This window comes from Chiloscyllium plagiosum, chromosome 28 (genome assembly GCF_004010195.1).
Source record: "Chiloscyllium plagiosum isolate BGI_BamShark_2017 chromosome 28, ASM401019v2, whole genome shotgun sequence".
In the NCBI taxonomy this organism is placed as follows: Eukaryota; Metazoa; Chordata; class Chondrichthyes; order Orectolobiformes; family Hemiscylliidae; genus Chiloscyllium; species Chiloscyllium plagiosum.
In genome coordinates, this window is record NC_057737.1 from 45,971,268 (window position 1) to 45,983,867 (window position 12,600).

General features: G+C 42.4%; 1 protein-coding gene across 3 annotated transcripts in view; it reads left to right on the forward strand.

Moving 5' to 3' along the window:
* The window catches only part of zzef1 (zinc finger, ZZ-type with EF hand domain 1), a 259,977-nt gene that overhangs the window by 166,031 nt on the left and 81,346 nt on the right, over nt 1-12,600 (forward strand). For all 3 annotated transcript variants that reach the window (XM_043718816.1, XM_043718818.1, XM_043718817.1), the window contains exons 36-38: nt 992-1,254; nt 3,697-3,869; nt 9,074-9,175. In XM_043718816.1, coding sequence (XP_043574751.1) covers nt 992-1,254; nt 3,697-3,869; nt 9,074-9,175 — 538 coding nt within the window. The remainder of the gene's footprint in view (nt 1-991; nt 1,255-3,696; nt 3,870-9,073; nt 9,176-12,600) is intronic.

Consider the following 12,600-nt stretch of genomic DNA (forward strand, 5'->3'; position numbering starts at 1 on the left):
TCATTGTCATTCCCACAACATTCCACACAGTTGCTACCATCTGTGCACTCTGTTGTAAACAGACGTGCCTACTTTAAAGCGCCCCATGGAGTTTCCAGTAAACTCACTGATTTATTTATTTCCCTCTGCCTCTGGTGTGGTGCCTAGGGTAAGATATGAATGAAAATATCTCACCATATGGCCGCCTGAGTAACTGCCAAAATCGTGCCCTTGAACATAGCTTCCAGCACATTTGACTTGGAGATCTTATTCTTCAATTACTTGACTAATTGACTTTCTGGGAAATGTTTCCAACTGTTTTGAGCATAAGTTTCACCATAAGGTTTCCCTCCCTCTGGTGCACCCTCGCATATATTGGTCAGCGTGTAACTTGAACCCAGCAGATTAAACTGCTTGTAGTTGGATTATGTTGGCTCACTCAGTTTCATCCCCAGTAAAGGTTTACATTAGATTACATTACAGTGTGGAAACAGGCCCTTCGGCCCAACAAGTCCACACCGACCCGCCAAAGCGTAACCCACCCATACCCTTACATTTACCCCTTACCTAACACTCCGGGCAATTTAGCATGGCCAATTCACCTGACCCTGCACATCTTTGGACTGTGGGAGGAAACCGGAGCACCCGGAGGAAACCCACGCAGACACGGGGAGAACGTGCAAACTCTACACAGTCAGTCACCTGAGGTGGGAATTGAACCCGGGTCTCTGGCGCTGTGAGGCAGCAGTGCTAACCACTGTGCCACCGTGCCGCCCACAAATAAGGTGTTCCTTATTTCTATACGGTTTCTCTTATGTTGCTGTTGTTTCCGTGAAATTAACTAAGCTGGTGAGGGAGAGTACTATAATTGTATCAAAAGCTACTTCAATTGAAATTCAGCTGTCAATTGCACTGTGTTCCTTCATTGTACTATTTTAACTGTGTTAAGTTGTGTGGTGAATTGTATTGCACTAAGACAGGTACCAAGTTTCTCTATTTTTAATTCTTGCAGTCACTTGCCAACACACAGCATTACAGTGTTTCCCATGGTGACGATTCGGATCAGTGACCGCCACCGTCTCATACAGCCATATATCCACAACTATACCTGGCTGCTGTTCAGTGCACTGGCCCTCTACACAGCTGATATTGTAACAGAACCAAACCCTGCCGAAGAGGAGTTGGACTCAGATGTACGCAAACATGCTGCAGCATTGGAGGCTCACTGCACAGAGCTCATCACCGAATATCTACTCAAAGCACATCAAGGCAAAAGTTAGTCATGTGCAAGACACGCATTCCTTAATTCAATTATAGATGTACACAGTGGTTGGCTAAAGCAATCATGGATTTTAATTTTTTTGTTTTAACCTTTATGTTTATCCTTCTACTATATTGGCCTTCTGCCTCTGCTGTGCATTTGAATTCAACTCAGATTAAGGGGAGTGAAATATCCCCTCCCTCCTCTTCCAGGGCCCTCTGAGAAATAATTTTGAACAGTTCACCAAAGAAATGACATCAGCATTTTGACCTCAGACCCTTTGCCAGTCTTCAACCAGTCACTTGGGCCTGTGAGCCTTTCCTGCAAGTTATCTTCTAATTGAGCATTGAATTATCATTCCTGTTTTGAAATGTATAGATTTTGTTTGTTTGATCAGCTGGGGAAGTGGGCCACGAAATGGCAAATGGAGTTCAATGTAGATAAGTGTAAGGTCTTGCATTTTGGAAAGTCAAAACAAGGTAGGAGTTTCATGATGAATGGTGGGGACTTGAGTGTAGTGGAACAGAGGGATCTTGAAGTTCAGGTGCACAGTTCTTTGAAAGTGGAGTCACAGGTAGACAGGGCAGTGAAGAAAGCTTTTGGCACACTGGCCTTCATCAGTCAGGGTATTGAGTATAAAAGTTGGGGAGTTGTGCAGGATGTTGGTGAGGTTGTACTTGGAGTATTGTTTTCAGTTTTGGTCACCTTGCTACAGGAATGATGTGATTAAACTGGAAAGAGTGCAGAAGAAATTTACAAGGATGTTGTCAGGACTCAGCAGTCTGAGTTGCAGGGAGAGGTTGGACAAGCTAGGACTTTTTTCTTTAGAGCGTAGGAAACTGAAGGGGGATCTTATAGCAGTGTATAAGATCCGGAGAGGCATAGATAGGGTGAATGCACTCAGTCTTTTTCCCAGGGTTGGAGAATCAAGGACTAGAGGGCATCAGTTGAAGGTTCCAGGGGAAAGAATAAAAGGGAACTTGAGGGACCTCTTTTTTTTTTACACAGAGGTACGCATATGGAATGAGCTGCCAGTGGAGGTGGTTGAGGCAGGTACATTAACAACATTTAAAAGGCAATTGGAGAAATACATGGATAAGAAAGGGTTAGAAGGATATGGGCCAAGTGCAGGGACATGGGGTTAGTGTGGATGGACATTTTGGTCAGCGTGGACCAGTCTAGGCCAAAAGGCCTGTCTCCGTGCTGTAGGACTCTGAGACTCTAAAGGCTCATGTCTTACATGGTGGGGAAGATGGTACTTATAACCTTGAGGAAGAGCAAAATATGTTCAGTTGGGAGCTCTTTAAAATATTGTCAGTTCAGCTGCTGGGTCACGTTATGACCTACCTCCAGCGTAGCTGGGGGTTGAGCTTGATCTTCTGGATGAGAGTTAGGGACGCTGTCACTGTGCTGTATGACCTCTTGGGGAACCCTCTATACCAACGCTGGGCAGGAAATGTGTGCTGTTTGCTGACACTGCTTCATGAGCAGCAGCCTTCCGCTGTCCTTGAAAGGGAGTGGCTTGTGTTGAGAGTTATTCTGCAATTCGGTCTGTGCTGGTAGTCATCTCAGGCAAAAGGTCAGTTCTGTACGTCTCAGTGATGGAGTTCAGCATGGTGATCAGGTTGATATTCTAGTGCTGCACTGAGGGAGTGTTGTGTTGCTCAGGTGGTGTCTTTCTGATGGAAGTACAGTCGCTCAGTCAGATTGAGGAGATAGAAAAGATACAGGTGCTTCCCAGAAGAAGGTAGAAATGATAACCAGATGGAATAGCCACTCATCGAAACAGAACATATGAGCAGAAGTAGGCCGTCAGGCCCTCTGAGCCTGCTCTCCCATTCAATATGATCATGGCTGATCACCCAACTCAACACCTTAATCCTACATCTTTTGATCTCTAACTCTAAGACCCATATCTAACTCCAATTATATATCTCTATCTCCAATAAATCCAATAAGGATTTCAGTAGAGAATGGTTAGAATGTAGAGCTTGTCACCAAATGTAGAAGTTGAGACAAAAGGTATGAATGAATTTAAGTGAATCTGGATAAACGCACAGGGAGAAAAGAATAGAGGGCTGTATGCTATGGTTAGAGGAAATAAGGTGGGGGAGGCTTGGGTGTCGTGTTAATACTGGCATAGACCTGTTGGGTCAGATGACCTGTTTAAGTGCTATATTGTGTAATTCTATGCAGTAATGGTCTGGAAATATAGCACGCTAAAGAGCATCAGTGGCATGTGAAGGTAAGTGAATGTTTAAATCACAGCTTTTAAGACTTCATTTTCAAGGGAAGATATTCTTTGGAACATTAAGTCCTGTGAAGAACATCCATATGTCAAATTGTCCATTTTACAAATACTGACTGACCTATGTGCTTCCAGTATATGCAGTATTTATCTTTTTTTCTTTAAAATAAAGGTAATAATGATGCTTGCTAAATTTGTTTTGGTCCAGATCTAAAGAATTCTGCAGTGCTTTCTTTGCTGTCCAACGTGTCAGCTGAAAGTGAGAAGAATGTAACTGGTACTTCAACAGACACTGGTGAACCGATGCTTTCCACAACTGAATGTAGCATCAGTAGCCAGCAGCAAGCTCAGTCTCAATCCTCTGACCTGGATTCATCAAATGTAAATAATTAACTTACTTTTGTCATTTGTTTCAGTTAGATAAGCTTTGTACAAAATTTCTACATGCTAGAACTAAACTGCTGAAACTAAACTTTCTGAAACTAGTTCAGACTGATCTGATGAAAATCCCTTCATCTTCTGTTCAGGGCTTTCGTTGGAACGGCTGTGGGATCTTTCATTAAAAGATACAGATTGATGAGCCATAGCCTTCTGTAGTTTGTGGTGGTTAGGCAGTGCTGTGGAGAGCATAAGCTAGTTACTGCGGCTAGCTCACTGATGCAGTTCTGCAGATGTGGTTCATGCAATATTCAGGTAGCCTGGTAGGAGCTCTGGACGGACTGTGCTCTGAAGCTGTATTTGATAACTCTTACTGGGTTTAAAGAAGAAAAGCAACAGTGCAGATTTCACAGCCAGCAGATGTGATGGCACCTGCTGCTGCCAAGATCTAGAGGTCTGTGTGGTATATAAATCCCTATCCCTAATGTTACTTTGATTCCAACATCAGCTCCTGGTGTCTTCAGCATCTTGCAACGGTGATGCTGTCAAGCAAGGTTACAGTCAATTACAGTGAAGAATTCTCATGAGTTGGGATATCTGGTCGGCACGGACAGGTTGGACCGAAGGGTCTATTTCCATGCTGTACATCTCTATGACAGCAAACCAGGAAGTAAAAAACTTGGATGATTTTTCATCTTGCAATCGATTTTTAGGTAGCAAAATAAAGATTGAGATATGCACATGAACTTAAGGTATAAGCTAAAATACTGTAAACTTGAAAAAAAAAAGCCGTTACCAGATGTGGCATCGATTATAAGAACAGGGTGGTCATGTTGGAACTGTATCGACCTTTGGTTAAGCCACAGCTGGAGTACTGTATGTGGTGCTGTCATCAAACTATAGGAAGGACGTGATTTCACTGTAAAGGGTGTAGAGGAGATTCACCAGAATATTGCCTGGGATGGAGCATTTCGGCAATAGAGTCTTGATAAGCTTGAATTGTCATCTTTGGAGCGGAGAAGGTTGAAGGGGGACCTGATAGAGGTGTCTAAGATGTGGTTCATGCAATATTCTAAGGTGTCTAAGATTATGATAGGCATGGTCAAAGTAAACAGGGAGCAGCTGTTTCCCTTAGTCGAAGGGTTAATAATAAAGACGTTTAATTTTAAAGTGAAAGGGAATTTGAGGAAAAATGTTTGTCACTCAGAGGATGGTGAGTATCTGGGATGTACCGCCTGGGAAGGTAGTTGAGAAGGGCAACCTCACAATGCTTAAAATGTACTTGGATGAGCACTTCAAGTGTTTGGGAGGCACGGTGGCTCAGTGGTTAGCACTGCTGCCTCTCAGCACCAGGGACCCGGGTTCGATTCCAGCCTCGGGTGACTGTCTGTGGGGAGTTTGCACATTCTCCCTGTGCTCCAGTTTCCTCCAACAATCCAAAGATGTGTAGGTTAGGTGGATTGGCCGTGCTAAATTGCCCATAGTCTTCAAGGGTGTGTAGGTTAGGTGCATTTTACAAGAGTAAATATAGGATAATAGGTTAGGTGGATCTGGATGGGTTACTCGTCGGAGGGTCGGTGTGGTCTTGTTGGACCGAAGAGCCTATTTCCACACTGTAGGGATTCTATGGTATAATATTTGAGGCTGGAGTGTGGGATTAGTGCAGAAAGTAGTGGATTTGTAGCAGACATACTTGATGGGCTGAAGAACCTCCTCTTACTGTATAATGCTATGGTTCTAGAATTAGAGTCAGAGTCATACAGCATTGAACAGACTCTTAAGCCCCAACCAGTCCAAGCCAACCATGTTCCCAAACTAAACTTGTTCCACGTGGCTGTATTTGGCACATCGCCCTCTAAAGCTTTCCTATTCATGAATATATCCAAATGCCTTGTAAACATTGTAATTGAACCCACATCCACCACTTCCCTTGGAGGTTCATTCTACACACGAGCCACTCACTGTGTAAAACGTGTTACCCTTCATGTCAAAGAGTGATAGACATGTACAACATGGAAACAGATCCTTTGATCCAACTCATTCATGCCGACTAGATATTCTAAATTAACCTCATCCCATTTGCCAGTATTTGACTCAAATTGCTTTAAACCCTTCCTATTCATCTACCCATCCAGTTGCCTTTTAAACATTGTAATTGTATCAGCCTCCTCCACTACTTCTGGCAGCTCATTCCATACACGCACCACCCTGTGTGAGAAACACTTGCCCCTCAGGAGTCTCTTAAATTTTCCCCCCCCTCACCTTAAACCTATGCCCTGTATCGGACTCCCCCACCCTGGGGATCAGACCTTGGCTTTTCACCCTATCCATGTCCCTGATGATTTTATAAAATTCAATAAGGTCACCCCTCAGCTCCAATGCTGCTTTTCGGATGCTGCCTGAATTGCTGTGCTCTTCCAGCACCACTGATCCAGAACAGGATTCCCATTTCCTTGCTTTGCCGAACTAGAGGTTGCTGTCAGTTTCATAGTTCTAATGGGTTTTAACTAACTGATCATAACCAGAAAGTTATTGCATTGATGATATAATATAAATATAAAGCAAAATGATGCTGGAAATCTGAAACAAAAGCAGACATTTCTGGACAAACTCATGGCAAGGTAGGCCAAGTTAATATTTTGAGTCCAGTGACTTCCTATCAACAATCCCTTTGCCTTCCCCTCTTCCTCCTTCAACTTTTCCCCGACTTCTTCCTCTCTCTTCCCCCTCCTCTCCGTTTCCCTCTCCCGACTCAACTAACTCTTCTTTCTGTCCCAGTCTTGACATCAAGATAAATACAACTTTTTCCCAGATGCTATCATTTCCGAAACCCAAAACATTAACTCTGATTTCGCTAACAAACACTGCCAGACCTGCTGAATTTCTTCAACTTCTGCAAACATTGCAGCGACTTCCCTTTCCGCTCCTGCACTGTTACTTCTGGTTTCCCCGAAATATCCATCCTTGCCTTCCTCCTCCTTTCTTATCCGCAAGCTGTCCGTTGGCAGTGTCATGGAAAACCATAGTCATTTTCTCATTTGTTGACAACACTAAATTCTGCCAGCTCTCCTGATCCCTCCATTCTCTCCAAATTATCCTATTTCATATCTGATATCTTGTCCTGATTGGCCAGAAACATCGTCTAAGTATTAATAAGTCAGAAGTCCCTGTCCCTATTAAAAACTTGAGTTTTAGTGTGGATGTGCAGAAGGATATTGGAATCCATGTACACAGAGCCCTGAAAGTTGCCATCCAGGTTGATGATGCTGTTAAGAAGGCATACGGTGTGTTAGGACTCGTTGGTAGAGGGATTGAGTCCCGGAGCCGCAATATCATGCTGCAACTATACAAAAAGCTAGTGCGGGTGCACTTGGAATATTGTGTACAGTTCTGGTTGCCATATTTCGGGGAGGATGTGGAAGCATTGGAAAAGGTGCAGAGGAGATTTACCAGGTTGTTGCCTGGTCTGGAGGGAAGGTCTTATGAGGAAAGGCTCAGAGACTTGGGTCTATTCTCATTGGAAAGAAGAAGGCTGAGGGGATTTGAAAGAGATAAGGTAGACAGTGAAAGTCTTTTTCCTAGGATGATGACATCAGCTTGTACGAGGGGGCATAACTACAAATTGAGGGGTAATAGATTTAAGACAGATGTCCGAGGCAGGTTCCTTACTCAGAGAGTGGTAAAGGCGTGGAATGCCCTACCTGCCAATGTAGTCAACTCCGAGGGGGATTTAAACAATCCTCAGATAAGCACGTGGATGATGATGGGATAGTGTAGGGAGACGAGAACAGTTCACAGGTTGGCGCAACATCGAGGGCCGAAGGACCTGTTCTGCGCTGTATTGTTCTATGTTCTTTGCCATAGATTCCATTCCTCTCTGGCAACTATTTGAGATGAAGTCAGACTGTTCACAACTTGTGTTGGATTTGATTTCAAACTAAGCTTCCTACCACATTTTAACTCTCACCTAAGATGGATTGTTTCCAATTCTGTAACATCACCTGACTACCCTTGTCTCACTTCTTCCTGCTGCTGAAACCCTCATCTTCTGGTTTGGCTGTTTCCCGACCATTCTCCGTAAACTTGGAGTCATTCAAAACTCTGCCACTGTCCTCACCCTCAGTGTCCCACTTTCCCATGGCCCCAGTGTCTGTTGATCCATGTTAGCACTCAATCGAGCAAATTTCATTTTGAAATTATTATCCTGACTTTCAAGTCTTGTCATCCCTAATTCACCAATCTCCTCCAACCTTACAGCCTCCCAAGCACTCTGTCCACTTATTCCAAACTGCTCTTCATTCCTGTGCTTGACCACTTCACCAGTGGTGGCTGAGGCAAACTGCCTAGGCCTTAAACTTTGGAATACAATCCTTAGACTATTCTGCCTCTTTGCTGCTTTAAGACACTTCAAGCCTGCCTCTTTGATCAGACTTTCAAATATTTGACCTAATATCTTTTTCAGTGGTACAGTGTAAAGCTGTTTTTGATCATTTGCTAATGAACAGCTTTGGGATGTTTAATTGTATGAAAGGTGCTACACACTTGCAAGTTTTTCTTACAGTTACAATACTTGAGCTACAGCATCATCATACAGACTAGACCAATCAATTCGGCAATAGTGGCCTGAAAATGAATTTTGTGACAATATTGGAACAATACATTGTGCAACCAACCCAGAATGAAGCTATTTTAAATCTAATGTTGGCAATAACCGGTTTAATTAATAATGTCAGGAGCCACTGAGATTATCATAGGATTGATATCTCTAACACTAGCCTTAAAGTGGGTAGCTATGAAGAGAGCTGGCCCAACGTCATTGGATAAATAAATTTAAAGCATGCCAGTGAATAAAGTAGATGTATTTTTAAAGAACAATTCAAAATGTTCATCAGAAGTACATTCTATCAAAAAACTCAGAGTTCAGGGCAATGAGAGATAAGCAGCAAAGGCTTTGGCAGCTCTGTCCACATTTTATAAAATAATAAAGACATTTCTTCTGTTTCTTAATGCTTATGCCCCAGGTCAGTGCATTTTTGTTCATCAGCATAAATTTCACAAAAAACATCCTGCTTGCTTACTTGAAGATATAAATTTGTTTACACCCAGTGCATTAAGATTTAGGAATGATCTGAAGCTATCTTTTGGATGATGCTTTTTCTAATCAAGTAGGAAGTAACCATTGCTTGTTATCTTTTGCAACTCTTTAGGAATCCACTCCTGCTGATGTCCAGAAAGCAATTTTGTCTGATACTCGTTCGGGAAATGGGGAGGAAGCTGTTCAGTCCAGTCAGAAGAAAATCCCAAAGAAGGTAAACTCACCTGGGAAATATTTGGGCAGAATTTATGCCTGGAGATCTTCAAGGGCACGGTGGCTCAGTGGCTAGCACTGCTGCCTCACATCACCAGGGACCCAGGTTTGATTCCAGCCTCGGGCGACTGTCTGCGTGGTTTTTGCACATTCTCCCCGTGTCTGCATGGGGTTTCTCTGGGTGCTCTGGTTTCCTCCCATAATCCAAAGATGTGCAGGTCTGGTGAATTGACCATGTGGACTTGTTGGACCAATGGCCTGTTTCCCCACTCTAGGGATTCTATGATGATTCTATGAAATCTGATATATTTTGAGCTACATGAGTGATGTACAGTGGTATCTGGATACCTGAAGTGTTCAATAATTTTTGAATTCAAATTGCACTGTTGATTCTGCAACATATGTCACAAGCCAGTCTAATTCATTAGCTTCAGTAAGGGAAAAAGTGTAAAATGAAATTAAATAATTAAATTGTAATCTGTGTTGCATTATTGAAAAGCTGAATGTTGATGAATATCAATGCTTTATCTGGATCCTCTGGAAATGTTTGTTTAGAAGTTGGGTATTGTTTCTGGGATCTCTGCTTTGGAGCTACTCAATTACTTTGGTCTAAGTTGATCATGAAGTCAGTACGAATACAAATGAAAATTTGAGACTGTTTAAGTCAGGACATTCATCAGAAAGGTACTGAAGGCAAATTGGGATATTGGAAAATTTTAATCAGCTGCATGTTAAATTCCTAAAAATATTTTGAAATTCATTGTAAATTATTTCTTCAAAAAGGTATCTTAGAATATGAAACACAAATATTGGTTATTGAAGTTAATGTATTAACTGTACATGATGCATCAAGTGTGATCTAATTAAGGTACATTCAGCCTAATTTCTTTTCCTTAACATTGAATCTTTGTCTTCCAACTGATGGTTATAGCAGTTCATAGAGTCATAGAGCAATGAGACAGACCCTTTGGTCCAACCAGTCCTTGTCAAACATAATTCCAAACTAAACTAGTCCTATCTGCCTGCTCCTGGCCCATATTCATGTACTTATCCATATGTCTTTTAAATGTTGTAATTGTACGTACATCCACCCGTTATTCGGAAAGTTCATGCCACATGCGAATCAGGCTCCATGTAAAAATTTGCCTGTCATTTCTTTTAAAAAAAAATCTCTCCTCTCACATTTAAAAGTATGTCTCCTAGTCTTGAAATCCCCCATCCTCAGGAAAAGACAACTACTATTAATGCTATTTATACCCCTGATTATTTTAATAACTTTTATAAGGTTGCCTCTCAACCTCCTACACTCTAGTGAAAAAGGTCCCAGCCTTTCTTTATAACTCAAACCTTCCGTATACAGCAATATAGAATCCCTACAGTGGGGAAACAGGCGGTTAGACCTAACAGGTCCACACTGACCTGCCAAAGAGTAACCCACCGAGAGCCACTCCCCTACTACTTTACATTTCCCCTGAATAATGCATCTAACCTACACATTCCTGAGCACTACGGGCAATTTAGCGTGGCCACTTCACCTAACCTGCACATCTTTGGATTGTTGGAGGAAACCAGAGCACCCAGAGGAAACACACACTGACATGGGGAGAATGTGCAAACTCCACTCAGACAACTGCCCCAGGCTGGAATCGAACTCGAGTCACTGGTGCTATGAGGCTGCAGTGCTAGCCACTGAGCCACCGTGCTGCTCAAACATCTAGCTTAATAATATCCTTGCTATAACTGGGCAACCAAAACTGGACACAGTACTCCAGAAGAAGCTTCATCAATGTCCTGTACAACCTCAATATGACATCCCAACTCCTATATTCAAAGATCTGACCAATGAAGGCAAGTGTGCTAAACGCCTATTTTAACTTTTGACAATGCACTTCAGGTGCACAGTTCTCTGAAAGTTGGATCACAGGTAGACAGGGCAGTGAAGAACGCTTTGGCACACTGGTCGTCCTCAGTCAGGGCATTGAGTATAGAGGTTAGGAAGTTATGTTGCAGTTATACAGGACATTGGTGAGATCACATGGAGTATTGTGTTCAGTTTTGGTCACTTTGCTATAGGAAGAATGTTCATTAAACTGGAAAGAGTGCAGAAGAAATTTACAAGGATGTTGCCAGGACTCCAATGCTGGAGTTCTGGGGAGAGGTTGGACAATCCAGGACCTTTTTCTTTAGAGTTTAGGAGACTGAGGGGGACCTTATAGAGGTGTTTAAGATCATGAGAGGCATGGATAGGGTGAATGCACTCTGTCTTTTCCCCAGGGTTGGAGAATCGAGGACTAGAGGGCATCAGTTTAAGGTTAGAGGGGAAACCTGAGGGGCAACTTTTTTTACACAGAAGGTGGTATGCGTATGGAATGAGCTGCCAGCGGAAATGGTTTAGGTATCCACGTTAACAACATTTAAAAGGCATTTGGACAAATACATGGATAGGAAAGGATTAGAAGGATATGGGCCAAGTGCAGGGAAATGGGGTGAGTGTGGGTGGACAGTTTGGTCAGCAAAGGGCCTGTCTCCGTGCTGTAGCTCTCTGGCATGCTATTATTTATGTTCATAACTTATTCCTTCAAATTAATTGCAGCTATCCTTCATTTAGTACTTCTATTGTGTTCCTAAAAATTGTTGTACTAAACAAAAGCTTGCTAAATGAATGTCACTTCTCTCAAAGAAACTGTGTTACAAAAGTGGGTTACTTTCCTGATCTTTAATTTTTGCACTAAAAATCTATTGTAGTCTCGAACCAAAATGACCCAATTGATGCTCCGCCTAATTCTTAATAACTTGCTAATTTTTGATTCATGCATTCCGGCTGGTTACTTCCTAGTCCTAAACCCTCACTGTGAGTGACACCTTGTGAGACAGATGGCTACAAGGAGAAACAAATGCAAGGGAGTGACAGAGAAGAGGGCTCAACTCAGTCAATGGCTCCTTTAGAACATTTTTTATTATGTTTATGAATCAACTCAGTAATTATTGGGAGGATAAAGGAATTCAGTCCATTTGAGGGGATTGGACGACTAGAATTTTAGGACTGATTTTGATGCAAAGCTAGTTTCAACACATCAGAATTTCTAAAATTTTGCTAAAGCTGTTTTAGGCTATGTAATTTCCAGCTGATTAAGATAAAATTAAAAATCTCTATCAATGAAAAATGAAGTTTTTAATGTGACACCTGATTTCACTCCAGCCAGTCCTCCTCGCAGTGCACTTCCACCATATTTCACTCAAAAGAACAATGTTTCTCTCTACACCCCTCAGTTGTGATTTGTTCATCACCAGTTTTATTTGCCTCACTGTTGGCAGCAGTGTCTTCAGCTGCCTCAGTATAAACCCTAGGCTTCTCTTGCGAAATCCTTCTGTGTCACTTAGAGTCATAGAGATGTACAGCATGGAAACAGACCCTTCGGTCCAATC